This window comes from Muscardinus avellanarius, assembly GCF_963383645.1.
Source record: "Muscardinus avellanarius genome assembly, chromosome: 14".
NCBI lineage: Eukaryota > Metazoa > Chordata > Mammalia > Rodentia > Gliridae > Muscardinus > Muscardinus avellanarius.
This window is the reverse complement of record NC_137800.1, coordinates 13,211,429-13,224,457: the sequence shown is the minus strand read 5'-3', so window position 1 is coordinate 13,224,457 and position 13,029 is coordinate 13,211,429. Positions and strand designations below refer to the sequence as shown.

General features: G+C 48.7%; 1 protein-coding gene across 1 annotated transcript; it reads left to right on the top strand.

Annotated features, from left to right (window-relative positions):
- Nucleotides 1-6,886: 6,886 nt before the first annotated feature.
- On the top strand, nt 6,887-12,578 carry POLR3D (RNA polymerase III subunit D; the record flags this gene model as incomplete). Its single annotated transcript, XM_080709864.1, has 8 exons — nt 6,887-7,051; nt 7,962-8,005; nt 10,022-10,173; nt 10,450-10,574; nt 10,719-10,887; nt 11,221-11,486; nt 12,183-12,335; nt 12,456-12,578. The coding sequence occupies 8 exons, from the start codon at nt 6,887-6,889 to the stop codon at nt 12,576-12,578; spliced, it is 1,197 nt and encodes a 398-aa protein (XP_080565990.1).
- Nucleotides 12,579-13,029: the final 451 nt, after the last annotated feature.

Below are 13,029 nucleotides of genomic sequence, written 5' to 3'. Positions count from 1 at the left end.
TTCAAATGTGCAGACATCCCAATGGTGGTGTGGGACAGAGATGCACTTCTGAGGTCCAGAGACTTCTGGGATGGAGATGTGCAGTGAGGAGCCAGCAGCATACAGAATCATCTTTGAAGATAAACTGGACCACGGCAATAAAGGAGGAGGGATTCTGAGGATCGACTCCCAGCACTCTCCAAGTTTAGAGGTCAAGGCAAGGAGGAGGACCCAGCAAATGAATGGCTTGCAAAAAGACACAAATAAATTAGGATAGATTGCACATACAGAGCATGTAACAGCTTGAACTTGGGTAGTGTTCTCATACCATACATTCCTTTTGTTCTACTGATAGCATTCAGAACAGTCCCTTATTCATTTCACATTTCCAATGCCCATCAAGAATTCACAGGAACATGGCTGGTGCATGGTGGCACACGCCTGTAATCCCAGTACTTGGGAGGCTGAGACAGGAGGATCACAGGTTCTCAGCCAGCCTCGGCCACTTAGTGAGGCCTTCCAAACTTAGTGACGTCCTGTTTCAAAACAAATAGAGCCGGGCATGTAGCTTAGAGGTAGAATGCCCCTGGGTTCCATTCCCAGTGCCACACACACACACACACACACACACACACACACACTCACACTCACAGGGCTTTGATAGAATCTGTTTTGACTTCTGAAACCTACCTTTACTCCAAAAGAAGTTTATTTGTTGAGTTTAATTATTAGTTTCATTATTATCAGAAAGAATGAGACTAGCCGGGCGTGGTGGCGCACGCTTGTAATCCCCGCGCTTGGGAGGCTGAGACAGGAGGATCGCACAGGTTCGAAGCCAGCCTCAGCTACTTAGTGAGGCTCTCAGTAACTAAGTGAGACCCTGTTTTCAAATAAAATATAAAAATAGGTCTGGGAGTATAGCCCGGAGGTAGAAAGCCTCTGGGTTCCACTCCCAGTGCCACCAAAAAAAAAAAAAAAAGAAAGAAAAGAAAAGAAAGAAAGAATGAGACTATTGATTTGACTGTGAAATTAGTGAAAGTAATTTTTGTCCTTTTCCTTTTCATTCCTCTCTCCCTTCCTCCCTCCCTTTTTTCCTTTCATGTGTGGTATTGCGGATTAAACCCAGAGGCATTCTACCTCTGAGCTATATCCCATGCTCTGTTTTTATTTTTCATTTTGAAAAAGGGGCTCATTAAGTTGCTAAGGGCCTCGTTAATTTCCCGAGTCTGGTCTTGAACCTGTGATCCTCCTATCTCAGCCTCTCAGGTACTGGGATTACAGGCCTGTGCCACCATGATTAGCATAATTTAGAAAAACAGTCTGTTTTTTGCGGGTCTGGGGATGGAACCCAGGAGCATTCGACCTCCAAGCTACACCCCCATCCTATTTTTTATTCTTTAATTTGAAACAGGGTCTCACTAAGTTGCAAAGGGCCTCACTAAGTAGCTGAGGCTGCCCGCGAACCGCGATCCTCCTGTCTCAGCCTCCCGAATGCTGGGATTACAAGCCTGCGTCACCACGCCCGGCTAGAAGAACACTTAGTAATTCAGAAAAATATATTGTGATGAGTAAAATTTAGTAGTCTAATACTCCCATGTCTTGGGCATTTTGTGTGTATATGTCTGTGGTACTAGGGATTAAATCCAGGGTATTCTACCTCCAAGCTTCACCCCAGCCCTATTTTATTTTTTTATTTGGAAATAGGGTCTAACTTGCTGACACTGGCCTAGAATCTACAATCCTCCTGTTTTATTGGGATTGCAGGTGTGTGCAACCATGCCCGGCTATCTGATACATTCTGAATGTTCTTTTCCCTGTTTTGGGGTGTGTGTGTGTGTGTGTATGGGGTGTGCTAATATTGAATCCAGGGACATTCTACCTCCAAGCTACACCCCCAGCCTTTTTTTTGTGTGTGTGGTACTGGGGTTCCTGAAAGCCCTTCTACCTCCGGGCTACACTCCCAGACCTATTTTTATTTTTGGAAACAGGGTCTCTTAAGCCAGCGCGGCTGGCTTTGAACCTGCGTGATCCTCCTGTCTCCGCCTCCCAAGCGTGGGGATTACAAGCGTGCGCCACCACGCCCGGCGCTACTTCCAGCCTTTTTTATTTTTCATTTGGAAGCAGGGTCTCCCTAAATTGCTGAGAGCCTTGCTAAAACTGCCGAGGCTAGCTTTGAAATGGCAATCCTCCTGGTTCGGCCTCCCAAGTACTGGGATTACAGGGTGCACCACCACACCCACACCCAGCTCTTCCCTATTTTTTTGTTTTTTGTTTTTGTTTGTTTTTACAGTTCTGGGGATGGAACCCAGGGGCATTCTACCTCTGAGGTATACTTCCAGCTCTATTTTTTTTATTCTTTATTTTTATTTATTATTATTATTATTTTTTTTTTTATTTTTTTATTTTTTTTGGTGGTACTGGGGTTCCTGGAAGCCCTTCTACCTCCGGGCTACACTCCCAGACCTATTTTTACATTTTTATTCGGAAACAGGGTCTCCTAAGCCAGTGTGCGCGGCTGGCTTCGAACCTGCGCGATCCTCCTGTTTCTGCCTCCCAAGCGCGGGGATTACAAGTGTGCGCCACCACGCCCGGCTTTTATTCTTTATTTTGAAAGAGGGTCTCACTGAGTTGCAAAGGGCCTAAGTAGCTGAGGCTGTCCTTGAACCGTGATCCTCCTGTCTCAGCCTCCCAAATGCTGGGATTATACCAGCTATTTCCCGTTTAAAAGAGAGAGAGAGAGAGAGAGAGAGAGAGAGAGAGAGAGAGAGAGAGAGCGCGCACGCGCTGGGTGTGGTGGTGTACACTTGTAATCCCAGTGCTTGGGAGGCTAAGACAGGAGGATTGCACATGTTCAAAGCCAGCCTCAGCAACTTAGTGAGAACTTGTTTCCAAATAAATTATAAAATAGGGCTGGGGGTGTAGCCTGGAGGTAGAAAGCCCCTGGGTTCTACCCCCAGTACCAAAAGAGAGAGAGAGAGACAGAGAGACAGACAGACAGATATGGGGCATTTCCCCTTATTAAAAAAAAAAAAAAGACTGGGCATGATGGTGCAGGCTTGTAATCCCAGTACTTGGGAGGCTGAGGCAGGAGGTCCAGAGATTCGAAGCCAGCCTGGGCAACTTAGAGAGGCTCTCAGTGATGAAGTGAGACTCCCTAGCACCATACACAGACACACAGACACACAGACACACACACAGAAAAAACTCAGTACTTGGGTGGCTGAGAAAGGAGGATCACTGGTTCAAGGCCAGCCTCAGCATATTAGCAAGGCTCTCAGTTACTTAGTAAGGTTGTACTTCAAAATAAAACAAAACAACAAAAAAATAGGGTAGGGAGTGTAACTCAAAGGTAGAATGCCCTTGGGTTCAATCCAGTACCACACACAAAAAAAAGTCGAAAGCAGACTACAGTACTCTATGTATACAATATTCTAAATTTTAAAATTCTAAATGCAAAAAAACCCCTTGATTTTAATTTTCCAATTTTCTATAATATTTCTGCAAAAAAACAATATTAAAAGCCTGGTAGACCTCAGACCCCAAAGACTGAAATCAAAGTAACGTCATATAGTGTTCCAATCAGAAGCCATGGGCTGAGGGATGTTGCTCTATAAGGGACAAGAAGGGTTTTCATTTGGTTTTGTTTGATTATCCTAAAATCAACATGGAGAAAAGAAATTTAAAAAGGTCTGGTTAGAAACCAACAAAATGAAATGGTAATATGTTAAACTGGCAAAGAAGTTTTAAAAAAATTAAGAGCCAGTGCTTGAAGGATGTAGCAGTGTGTGTGTGTGTGTGTGTGTGTGTGTGTGTGTGTGTGTATGTGTGTATTTTTTATGTACTACATATATTACGTACATATATAATATATTTAATAGTGACACATTTTAGCAGACATTTTTTTGTGTGTGGTACTAGATATTGAACCCCAGGGCATTCTGCCTCTGAACTCATCTCCAGCCCTATTTATTTCTTTTAGTTTGAAACAGTGTCTAGGTTGATGAGGGCTTCGCTAAGATGCTGACGCTGGCTGCAAACCTGCAAGTCTCCTGTCTCAGCCTCTCAAGTACTAGGATTACAGATGTGTACCACCATGCCTGGTTTAGCATAACACTTTTTAAAAAATTATTTATTTATTTATTTATTTTGCAGTACTGGGGATTGAACCCAGGGGCATTCTCCCTCTGAGTGACACCCCCCAGCCCTATTTTTTATTCTTTATTTGGAAACAGGGTCTCACTGCATTGCAAAGGGCCTCACTAAGCAGCTGAGGCTGGCGGCGAACCCGGATCCTCCTGTCTCAGCCTCCCGAATGCTGGGATTACAAAGCGTGCGCCACCACGGCCGGCTAGCATAAGCCTTTTTGAAAGCAATTCGGCAACATGGATGAAGAATCATAAAATATGTACATTCAAAATGTATAGACAGTGTGAAAACACTTTTATCGGTTCCTTTTAAGGCTAGGCATACAACCATATGAACCAACAATTGCACTCACGGGCAATTATTCCAGAGTAATGAAAGCTTGTGTTTACACAAAAATCTGTACATGTTTGTTTATACCAACTTTATTCATAATAACCCTAAACTGAAAACAACCCAGATGTCCTTCAAAGGATGAATAAACAAACCACGGACGTTCAGCAATAAAGAGGAGCAAACTATTGATATATGCAGCAATTTGGATAATCTACAGAATTATGCTGAGTTAAAAAAGCAACCCTAAAAAGTCACATACTGCGTGATTCCATTTCTAGAACATTTTTGAAATAACAAAATTATAGAAATGGAGAACAGATTAGTGGTGGGAGGAGATGGGCTGAGGGAGGTGTGGATCTAAAAGGGCAACTAGAGGGATCCTTGCGATGGAAATGTCCTGTATCTTGACTGCAAAAATGTCAATATTCTGGTTGTGATCTCGTAGTAGGGTTTGGCAAGATGTTACTAACGGGGAAACAAAGCAAATAAAATTTAGGATTTATCTGCACTATTTCCTATTACTGCAAGTTTATTTACAACGATCTAAAAAAAAATTACTTAAAAAATGTACACGAAAGCCGGGTGTGGTGGTGCAGGCTTGTAATCCCAGCATTAGGGAGGCTGAGACCGGAGGATCGCGGACAGCCTCAGCTACTTAGTGAGCCTCTCTGCAACTTAGTGAGACCCTGTTTCAAAATAAAGAATAAAAATTAGGGCAGGGGATGTAGCTTGGAGGTCAAATGCCTCTGGGTTCCATCCCCAGACCCGCAAAACAAAACAAAACAAAAAGTACCCGAGCTGGGTGTGGTGGTGCATGCTCTTAATCTCAGTACTTGGGAGGCTGAGACAAGGAGGATAGAGGGTTCTCAGACAGCCTCAGCTACATAGTGAGGCCCTCTGCAATTTAGTGAGACCTTGTTTTAAAATAAATAATAAAAAAATAGGGCTGGGAGTGTAGCTTGGAAGTAGAATGCCCGTGGGTTCCATCCCTAGTACTGCAATAAACAAACAAATACATAAATAAAAATTAAGAATAACAATATATAGGGCTAAGGGTATAGCTCGGAGATGGAATGCTCCTGGGTTCCATCCTCAGTACCCCCCCCCCAAAAAAAATACACCTTTTGGGCAGTTACCCCAGGTCTAGAAATCTGGAAACCCTAGAGATAAAATCGACAAAAAATGTTAAATGTACTAGATGTTCACTACAGCGTTATTTACAACAGAGAAATGACCTAAATGTACGAACAAGAAAATAGGTTAAGTCATGAGAATTAGTCATATGACGCAGCAAGGAAGAATAAGAGAATGTGAGTAAGGCACAACAAACACTTCTGGGAAGGGCCTAGGTATGGTACAAAAATCTTAATAGTAGTACTCTATATGGAAACTTAGCAGAAATGGTTTCCTTCCCTTGAACTCTAGGCGACGTTGTTACATGGTTTGGGAGGCGGTGAAAGGATATTAAAGGACATTTTAATGTTCAAAGTCACGATGATAGTTCTTTCAATGACTACCTCCAGGGGTAGACCAAACTTGATTTTCAGTTTTCTTTCGGGCTTGGACCAAGTACACAAATAAGGATCCGCGCAGTGGCCAGCCCAGTGCGGGTGCCGGGCGGAAACAACTGGTCCAGGGCTGCCCCCACCCCAAGGACCCCACAGGAGTTAGGGAAGGGAGACCCCAGGGAGTAGGGGAGGCCGGAGGTGCAGTGACCATACCAAGGTCACCATGCAGAGCCCGCGGCCAGCGCTCACAGCTCCGGGATTCTGACTCCCGGTCCCGATTTCTACCCCATGACCCATCCTGAGCCGCGACCCCAATAGTTCCCTGAGGCTCGGCCGCCGAGACTCCCCTCCTTGCAGCCAGGACCTCCGACCTTGAACTCGGCGGGGCCTCTACGACCCCGCGGAGGACCGAGACCCCGGGAGCTCGGCAGCTCAACGTCGTCCAGACCAACCCCCTCATCCTTTTTCGCCCTCTCAACCCAGCTTTTCCCGACTCCGGGAAGAACCGGGAAGAGAAGGCGGAGGGCGGCGAGGCGCCGCCTCATAAATACCCTGGCCCGGCCCCGCCCCCCGACGTCACTTCCGCCGCGCGCCAAGATGGCGGCCCCCGGGCCTTGCCACGCAGACTTCCGCCCGGGGCCGAGGCCGGGGGCCGAGGGTGGGTGGCGCCGCCGGTGAAGTCGTGTCGCGTGTCGTGCAGCCGCAGCCCGGGTGCGTGCCGGCCCGGGGCGGGGGGCGAGCCGAGGGCCGCGGCCGCGGTGTTCGGGGGGCCCCGCCACGTTGGAGAAGGCGGAGCTGCGGCGCCGCGGCCGCGTCGCGCTGACGGGCGAGGGGCGGGAGGCCACGTGGGTGGGGTTCCGCCCCGGGTCCGCGCCGCGGTCCCTCCGAGTGACTCTGTTGCCCGTTCTCTCCCAGGCAACATGTCGGAAGGAAACGCCGCGGGCGAGCCCAGCGCTCCCGGAGGGCCGCGGCCCCTGCTCTCCGGGGCCCGGGGGCTGGTCGGGCGGCGGCCCGCCCCCCCGCTCACGCCGGGCCGCCTTCCCTCCATCCGCTCCAGGGACCTCACCCTCGGGGGCGTCAAGAAGGTACCTGACGGCTCGTTTTTCAAGGAACTGAACTTTGGATTCCAGGCCCCTGGGATTCAGTTCGTGTTTGTGTCGGGTTTACTGAGTGTCTGATGTGACATCGGGCCTCGTGAATCCTGTCCCCAGACTTGTGCCTGCCCCTCTTCAAATTCTAGGGAGCTTATTCCACCGTTAGGTCCTGTTTGAGATGGTTCTCAGAGGTAACTGAAGGGCAGAGGTCCTGATTAACTTCTGAGATGTTTGGAAGCACTTGAGCAGAATTTATTTACTTTTGTGTTTGGGGGCACCTTTAAAAATTCCTTGAAAGCCAGGCAGGCATAAACTTTGCCGTTTTAGGGTTCACTGTGCAAACATCCAGTGTGTAATAAATGATCCCTAGACTTGACGTTTGAGGCTCCTGTGCCCTCTGCCATTATGTATATGACTGGCCCTAAGAGGGGAAAGCAGGGTGACAACATAAAGCGAACACTTTTTCAAAGATTTGAGTTTGCTTTGGAGAATTCTGGTGACAAGTCGGCCTGTGTCTTCCTTTTATGAGTGCTGGCAAGTCTCCTCTCTTGAGCCTGCTGCTCTTACCTTGCAGTATTGACAGGCCTGGCTTGCAGTTAGATGACAGGTGAAATTAGATCAGATCCTTTGCTTTTAGGAGTTGCTTCTTTTAGAGGGCAGGAGCAGAGGCTGCTGGTTAAAATATTTTGGGTGCTCCTTCTCATAACTCCAGTGCTTCCATGGCACGACAGGTCTCCTTTTCAACACCTGTCTTTATAAAACTCTGACAACAGTGTGGAATGTGCAGTAAAGAGCTATGGTGATCTTGGTCTATACAAGATGGCTACTGGAAGTTTTTGTTTTCCTCTGTACTTTGGGGTTAGAACTTAGCAAATCAGTGACTCCTGTATTTTGCTTTCAGAAAACCTTCACCCCAAATATCATCAGTCGGAAGATCAAGGAAGAGTAAGTAGCTAGGTCTGCGCAATACTTGCCCCTTACTTACTTCCTCTGAATTTGGGGCGTTTGGGAAGTGACTAGGTATGTGACTTAGAAATTTGAATTTATGTCTTTAGTTCTTGTCAGTAGTGGTTGTTAACCCTGGCTCCCAGGTGATATGTGCAAGCTTTTTTTTTTTTTTTTTTTTTTTTTTTGTGGTACTGGGGTTCCTGGAAGCCCTTCTACCTCCGGGCTACACTCCCAGACCTATTTTTACATTTTTATTTGGAAACAGGGTCTCCTAAGCCAGCGCGCACGGCTGGCTTCGAACCTGCGCGATCCTCCTGTCTCTGCCTCCCAAGCGCGGGGATTACAAGCGTGCGCCACCACGCCCGGCGTATGTGCAAGCTTTTAAAAAAATAAAAACAGCTGGGCATAGCGTACCTTTGTAATCCCTGCGTTTGGGAGGCTGAGACAGGAGGATCGCACAGGTGTGAAGCCAGCCTTAGCTACTTAGTGAGGCTCTCAGCAACTTAGTGAGACCCTGTTTCCAGATAAAGTATGAAATAGGTCTGGGAGTATAGCCTGGAGATAGAAGGCCCCTGGGTTCCATCCGCAGTATCACAAAACAAAAAACAGCCAGGCATGGTGACACACAATTGTAACCCCACCATTTGGGAGGCTGAGACGGGAGGATCATGGTTTTCAGACAGCCTCAGCTACTTAGGCCCTTTGCAACTCAGTGATAGCCCTGTTTCAAAATAAAAAATAGGGCTGGGAGTGTAGCACTGAGGTAGAATGCCTCTGGGTTACATCCCCAGTACTGCAAAAAAACAAAACAAAACAAAACACTGATGCACTAGTCAGCTTTCTGTTACCCTAACAGATACCTGAGATAATTCAGCTTATATTTATTTTGGCTCACAGTTTTGGACACGTACTTCCATGATCAGTTGGTCCTTTGCATTTGGGCCTGTGGCAAGCCAGCACACCATGGCAGGGAGTATGTGGTAGAGCACAGCTACTGCCATTACAGCCTGGATGCAAAAAGAAGAGGGAGGCGAAGCGCCCAGGTTCCATTGTCCGTTTCAAGTACACACCCCCAGTGACCGGATGATACCTCCCACCATACCCTGCCATCCAAAATTTCTACCACCTCCCAATAGCACCAAACTGGGGGGCTAAGCAAATGAGCCTTTGAAGGACATTTAAGTTCCAAATTGTACACCATGGTGGTAGACACTTGTCATCCTTGCTACTTGGGAGGCTAAGGCAGGAGAATCGCACATTTATGGTCAGCCTGAGCACGTTAGCAAGACCCTGTCTCACCATTTTAAGAAGGCACTGGAGCCGGACATGTTGGCACACGCTTGTAATCCCAGCATTTGGGAGGCTGAGACTGGAGGATCATGGTTTGTGGACAGCCTCAGCTACTAAGGCCCTCCACAACTTAGTGAGATCCTGTTTCAAAATAAAGAATGAAAAATAGGGCAGAGGGTATAGCTCGGAGGTCAGATGCCCCTGGGTTCCATCCTCAGACCCACACACACACACACAAAAAAAAAAAACAACACTGGAATGTAGCTCAGTGGAAGAGCGCTTAGCTAGCATGCAAGAGGCCCTGGGTTTGATCCCCAGTCTATAAGAAGGATCTAAACTATAGCAGTCCATCACTAAAAACCAACAGAACTCCTTCGTCACGGAATGGAATGATGATTCTCTTACAGTTAGAGAGCCGCTAGTTTAAACAAAGATGTATTATGCTTTCCTTTAAGTTCCGTCACATTACAGCCTTCTGGCTTTCACTCCGGAAAAAAAAGAAAATCTACATTTTTGGAAAAGAAGGCAAAGTCAAGCACAGTGAAAGGCCCCTGCCTCATCAGGGAAGTGAGAAAAGTGCCAGACTTAGCGTCAGCTCTGTTCTCCTGCGTGCTTACTGGCGCACAAGCTTTTTGCTCCGTTGGCTGAAGTGGGAAGGCGGAGCGGGGCCAGTTTTCTGAGGCAAAGGGAGTAAGTGGTTTCCCTTCATCCTTTCTCTTCCAGGCCTAAGGAAGAAGTCTCTGTGAAGAAGGAAAAGCGTGAGCGGGATAGAGACCGCCAGCGTGAGGGGCATGGACGGGGCCGGGGCCGCCCAGAAGTGATCCAGTCCCATTCTATCTTTGAGCAGGGCCCTGCAGAAATGATGAAGAAGAAAGGTATGATGGAGGAATAGGAAGTAGATTTCAGTTCATTCAGCCCCAGAGAAGGTTAAGAGTGATGGAGCTCCTCTGTGCCTCTTCCTATTTATTTATTTGTGGTACCAGGGATTGAACCCAAGGGACTCTACCACTGAGCTACGCTCCCAGGCCTTTTCTTTTCTTTTTTTTGACAGTCTGAGTCCCAATGCTGGCTTCAAACTCTGTCTTGTGTCAGCCTCGCACATACTGGGACCCTCTTTATTTAACCCTTGTGAACAGGATGATTTTCCACAGGGAACTGGGATAAGACGGTGGATGTGTCAGACATGGGACCGTCTCATATCATCAACATCAAAAAAGAGAAGAGAGAGACGGATGAAGAAACCAAGCAGATCCTGCGCATGCTGGAGAAGGATGACGTAGGTGCTGGGAGCCTGGGGGAGAGGCTTCTGCAGGGCCAGGTCGGGCGAGGAGCAGCAGGAAGCTTGGGTTAGAAGGGATAAAGCAGACGGACCCCGGTGTAGGTGCCGTCAGCCTCTGTGACCCTCTCTCTCCTTTGATAGTTCATTGATGACCCTGGGCTGAAAAACGACATGCGAAACATGCCTGTGCAGCTGCCCCTGGCTCACTCCGGGTGGCTTTTCAAGGAAGAGAATGAGGAGCCAGATGCCAAGCCTGGGCTGGCTGGTCCCAGGGAAGAGGACATGGAGGTGGACGCACCTGCTGTGAAAGGTATCCGGTGTCAGTCAGCTTCTTCTCCCTGGCTGCCCAGCCTCTAAGACTGCTGCTCATAGCAGGTCCTCCCCCTTCCAGTTCCAGAGTACGGGAACAGATTCCCTCAGAGGCCCGTGTGTTGGTGTGGATCAGTGATGAGCCTCGGCTGTCCCTCCTAGAGAAGTCACACACTTCTTGAATGTGCTGTCTTTTGTCCCTTCCCATAGTCAGCATCTCTGTCCAGCTTCCTGGCTGAGGGGCGGTGGAGCAGACTGGAGTAGAGTGCTGGGGACTAAGGCATGGTGCGGAGGCAGCTGCTCGATGTCCCTTCCTCTCTCTCACCCTGAGCAGTAAAAGAGGAGCCACGCGATGAGGACGAGGAGGTCAAGAAAAAGGCTCCTCTTCGAGCAGCCAGGAAGACTCCAGGCCTCCCAAAGGACATGTCCGTGGCAGAGCTGCTCAGGGAGCTGAGCCTCACCAAGGATGAGGAGCTGCTGTTCCTTCAGCTGCCGGACACCCTCCCTGGCCAGCCGCCTACTCAGGACATCAAGCCTGTCAAGACAGAGATGCAGGGCGAGGATGGGCAGATGGTGGTCATAAAGCAGGAAAAAGACCGGGTATGTTCAGGAGAGAGTTCTGGGGACATTCCAGAGTGAGGACCCCAGGAGTGGAAGCTGACCTGTACAGGCAAGCGAGGGTGTGCCCTGGAGCTAAACTGTGAGAATGATAGCCTCTGTGTAGTGTCTGCAGGGGCTTCCCCTCTGGCCCCAGCGATGAGTGTGTGTTTACTTTTTGTAATGAATAGTGTGTGTGTCCCGTGTGTGTGTGTGTGTGTGTGTGTGTGTGTGTGTGTGTGTGTTACTAGGGATTGGACCCAAAGGCATTCTACCTCCGAGCTACGCCCCCAGCCCAATTTTGTTTATATTTGATCTTGTTAGGTTGATGAGAGTCTTCAGTACTTGCTCAGACTGTCCTGGACCTGTGAGCCTCCTGTCTCAGCCTCCCTAGTACCAGGATTACAAGCATGCACTGCCACGCTCAGCATAATGAATAACTTTGAACATACAAAATGAGAGTTTACAAACTCTCATGTACCATGGTTTAGCGTTAGTGATTATGACTATTTTGTCCATTTGTTTGCTGTGGGTTTTGTTTTATAACCTGTAGTAGACAGCCCCAGAAAAAGGCCCTCTTGGGAAGCTCTTCCTGACCTCCTCCATCGTGCCTCTCCCTGGGAGACAAACTGGAATTCATTCATAACAGAGGGAGCAATGGGCTCCTTACCCAGTTTTCATCCTCATTTCTCTCCACAGGAAGCCAGGCTGGCAGAGAATGCTTGTACCTTGGCTGACCTGACAGAGGGCCAGGTTGGCAAGCTGCTCATCCGCAAGTCAGGGAAGGTGCAGCTCCTCCTGGGCAAGGTGACTCTGGATGTGACCATGGGAACCACCTGTTCTTTCTTACAGGTGTGAGGCCTGTGGGGCCGGGGAAGGAAGGAGGGAGGGGAGATCTTGCCTTCACATTAAGTTCCTAGAATGGGCGCTGGGGCATGGCATGGTTCTCATCGCTGTGTCTGTCCATTGCAGGAGCTGGTGTCCGTGGGCCTTGGAGATAGTAGGACGGGGGAGATGACAGTCCTGGGACATGTGAAACACAAACTTGTATGTTCTCCTGATTTTGAATCCCTCTTGGATCACAAACACCGGTAAAATGAGCAGATGGAGGAGGATGGTGACTGTGCCCACGGCTGCTGCCTGCTCCAGACATTTTGTTCTCAAATCCGCGCGACCCAGAAGGGGCCTGTTAGGCCCACCTACTCCAGCCTTTGGCAGCCATTGTCCTAGTTTTCCCCACCCGGGCCCACACAGATCTCTCCCAGCGGCAGTGAACAGCACATCGGCCTTCTCACAACACGGATACGGACCGCGCCTCCTCGCTGCTGGGCCTTGTCCCTGCTATTTATTTTTGTATTTATGTCATAATCTCTACTGACTGCACCTCCCGAGGTGGAGTGGAAGGGCCCGTGGGGAAGTGCGGGCTGCGGGGACAGCACAGGTAAGGCCTGCAGATTGGCTTCTGCCCCTTCTCCCTCCAGGAAGCAGGGGGGAGTTGAGACTTAAGTAGTCAGCCCAGCTCGCGGTTGCTAGTTCTTTGTCCTTG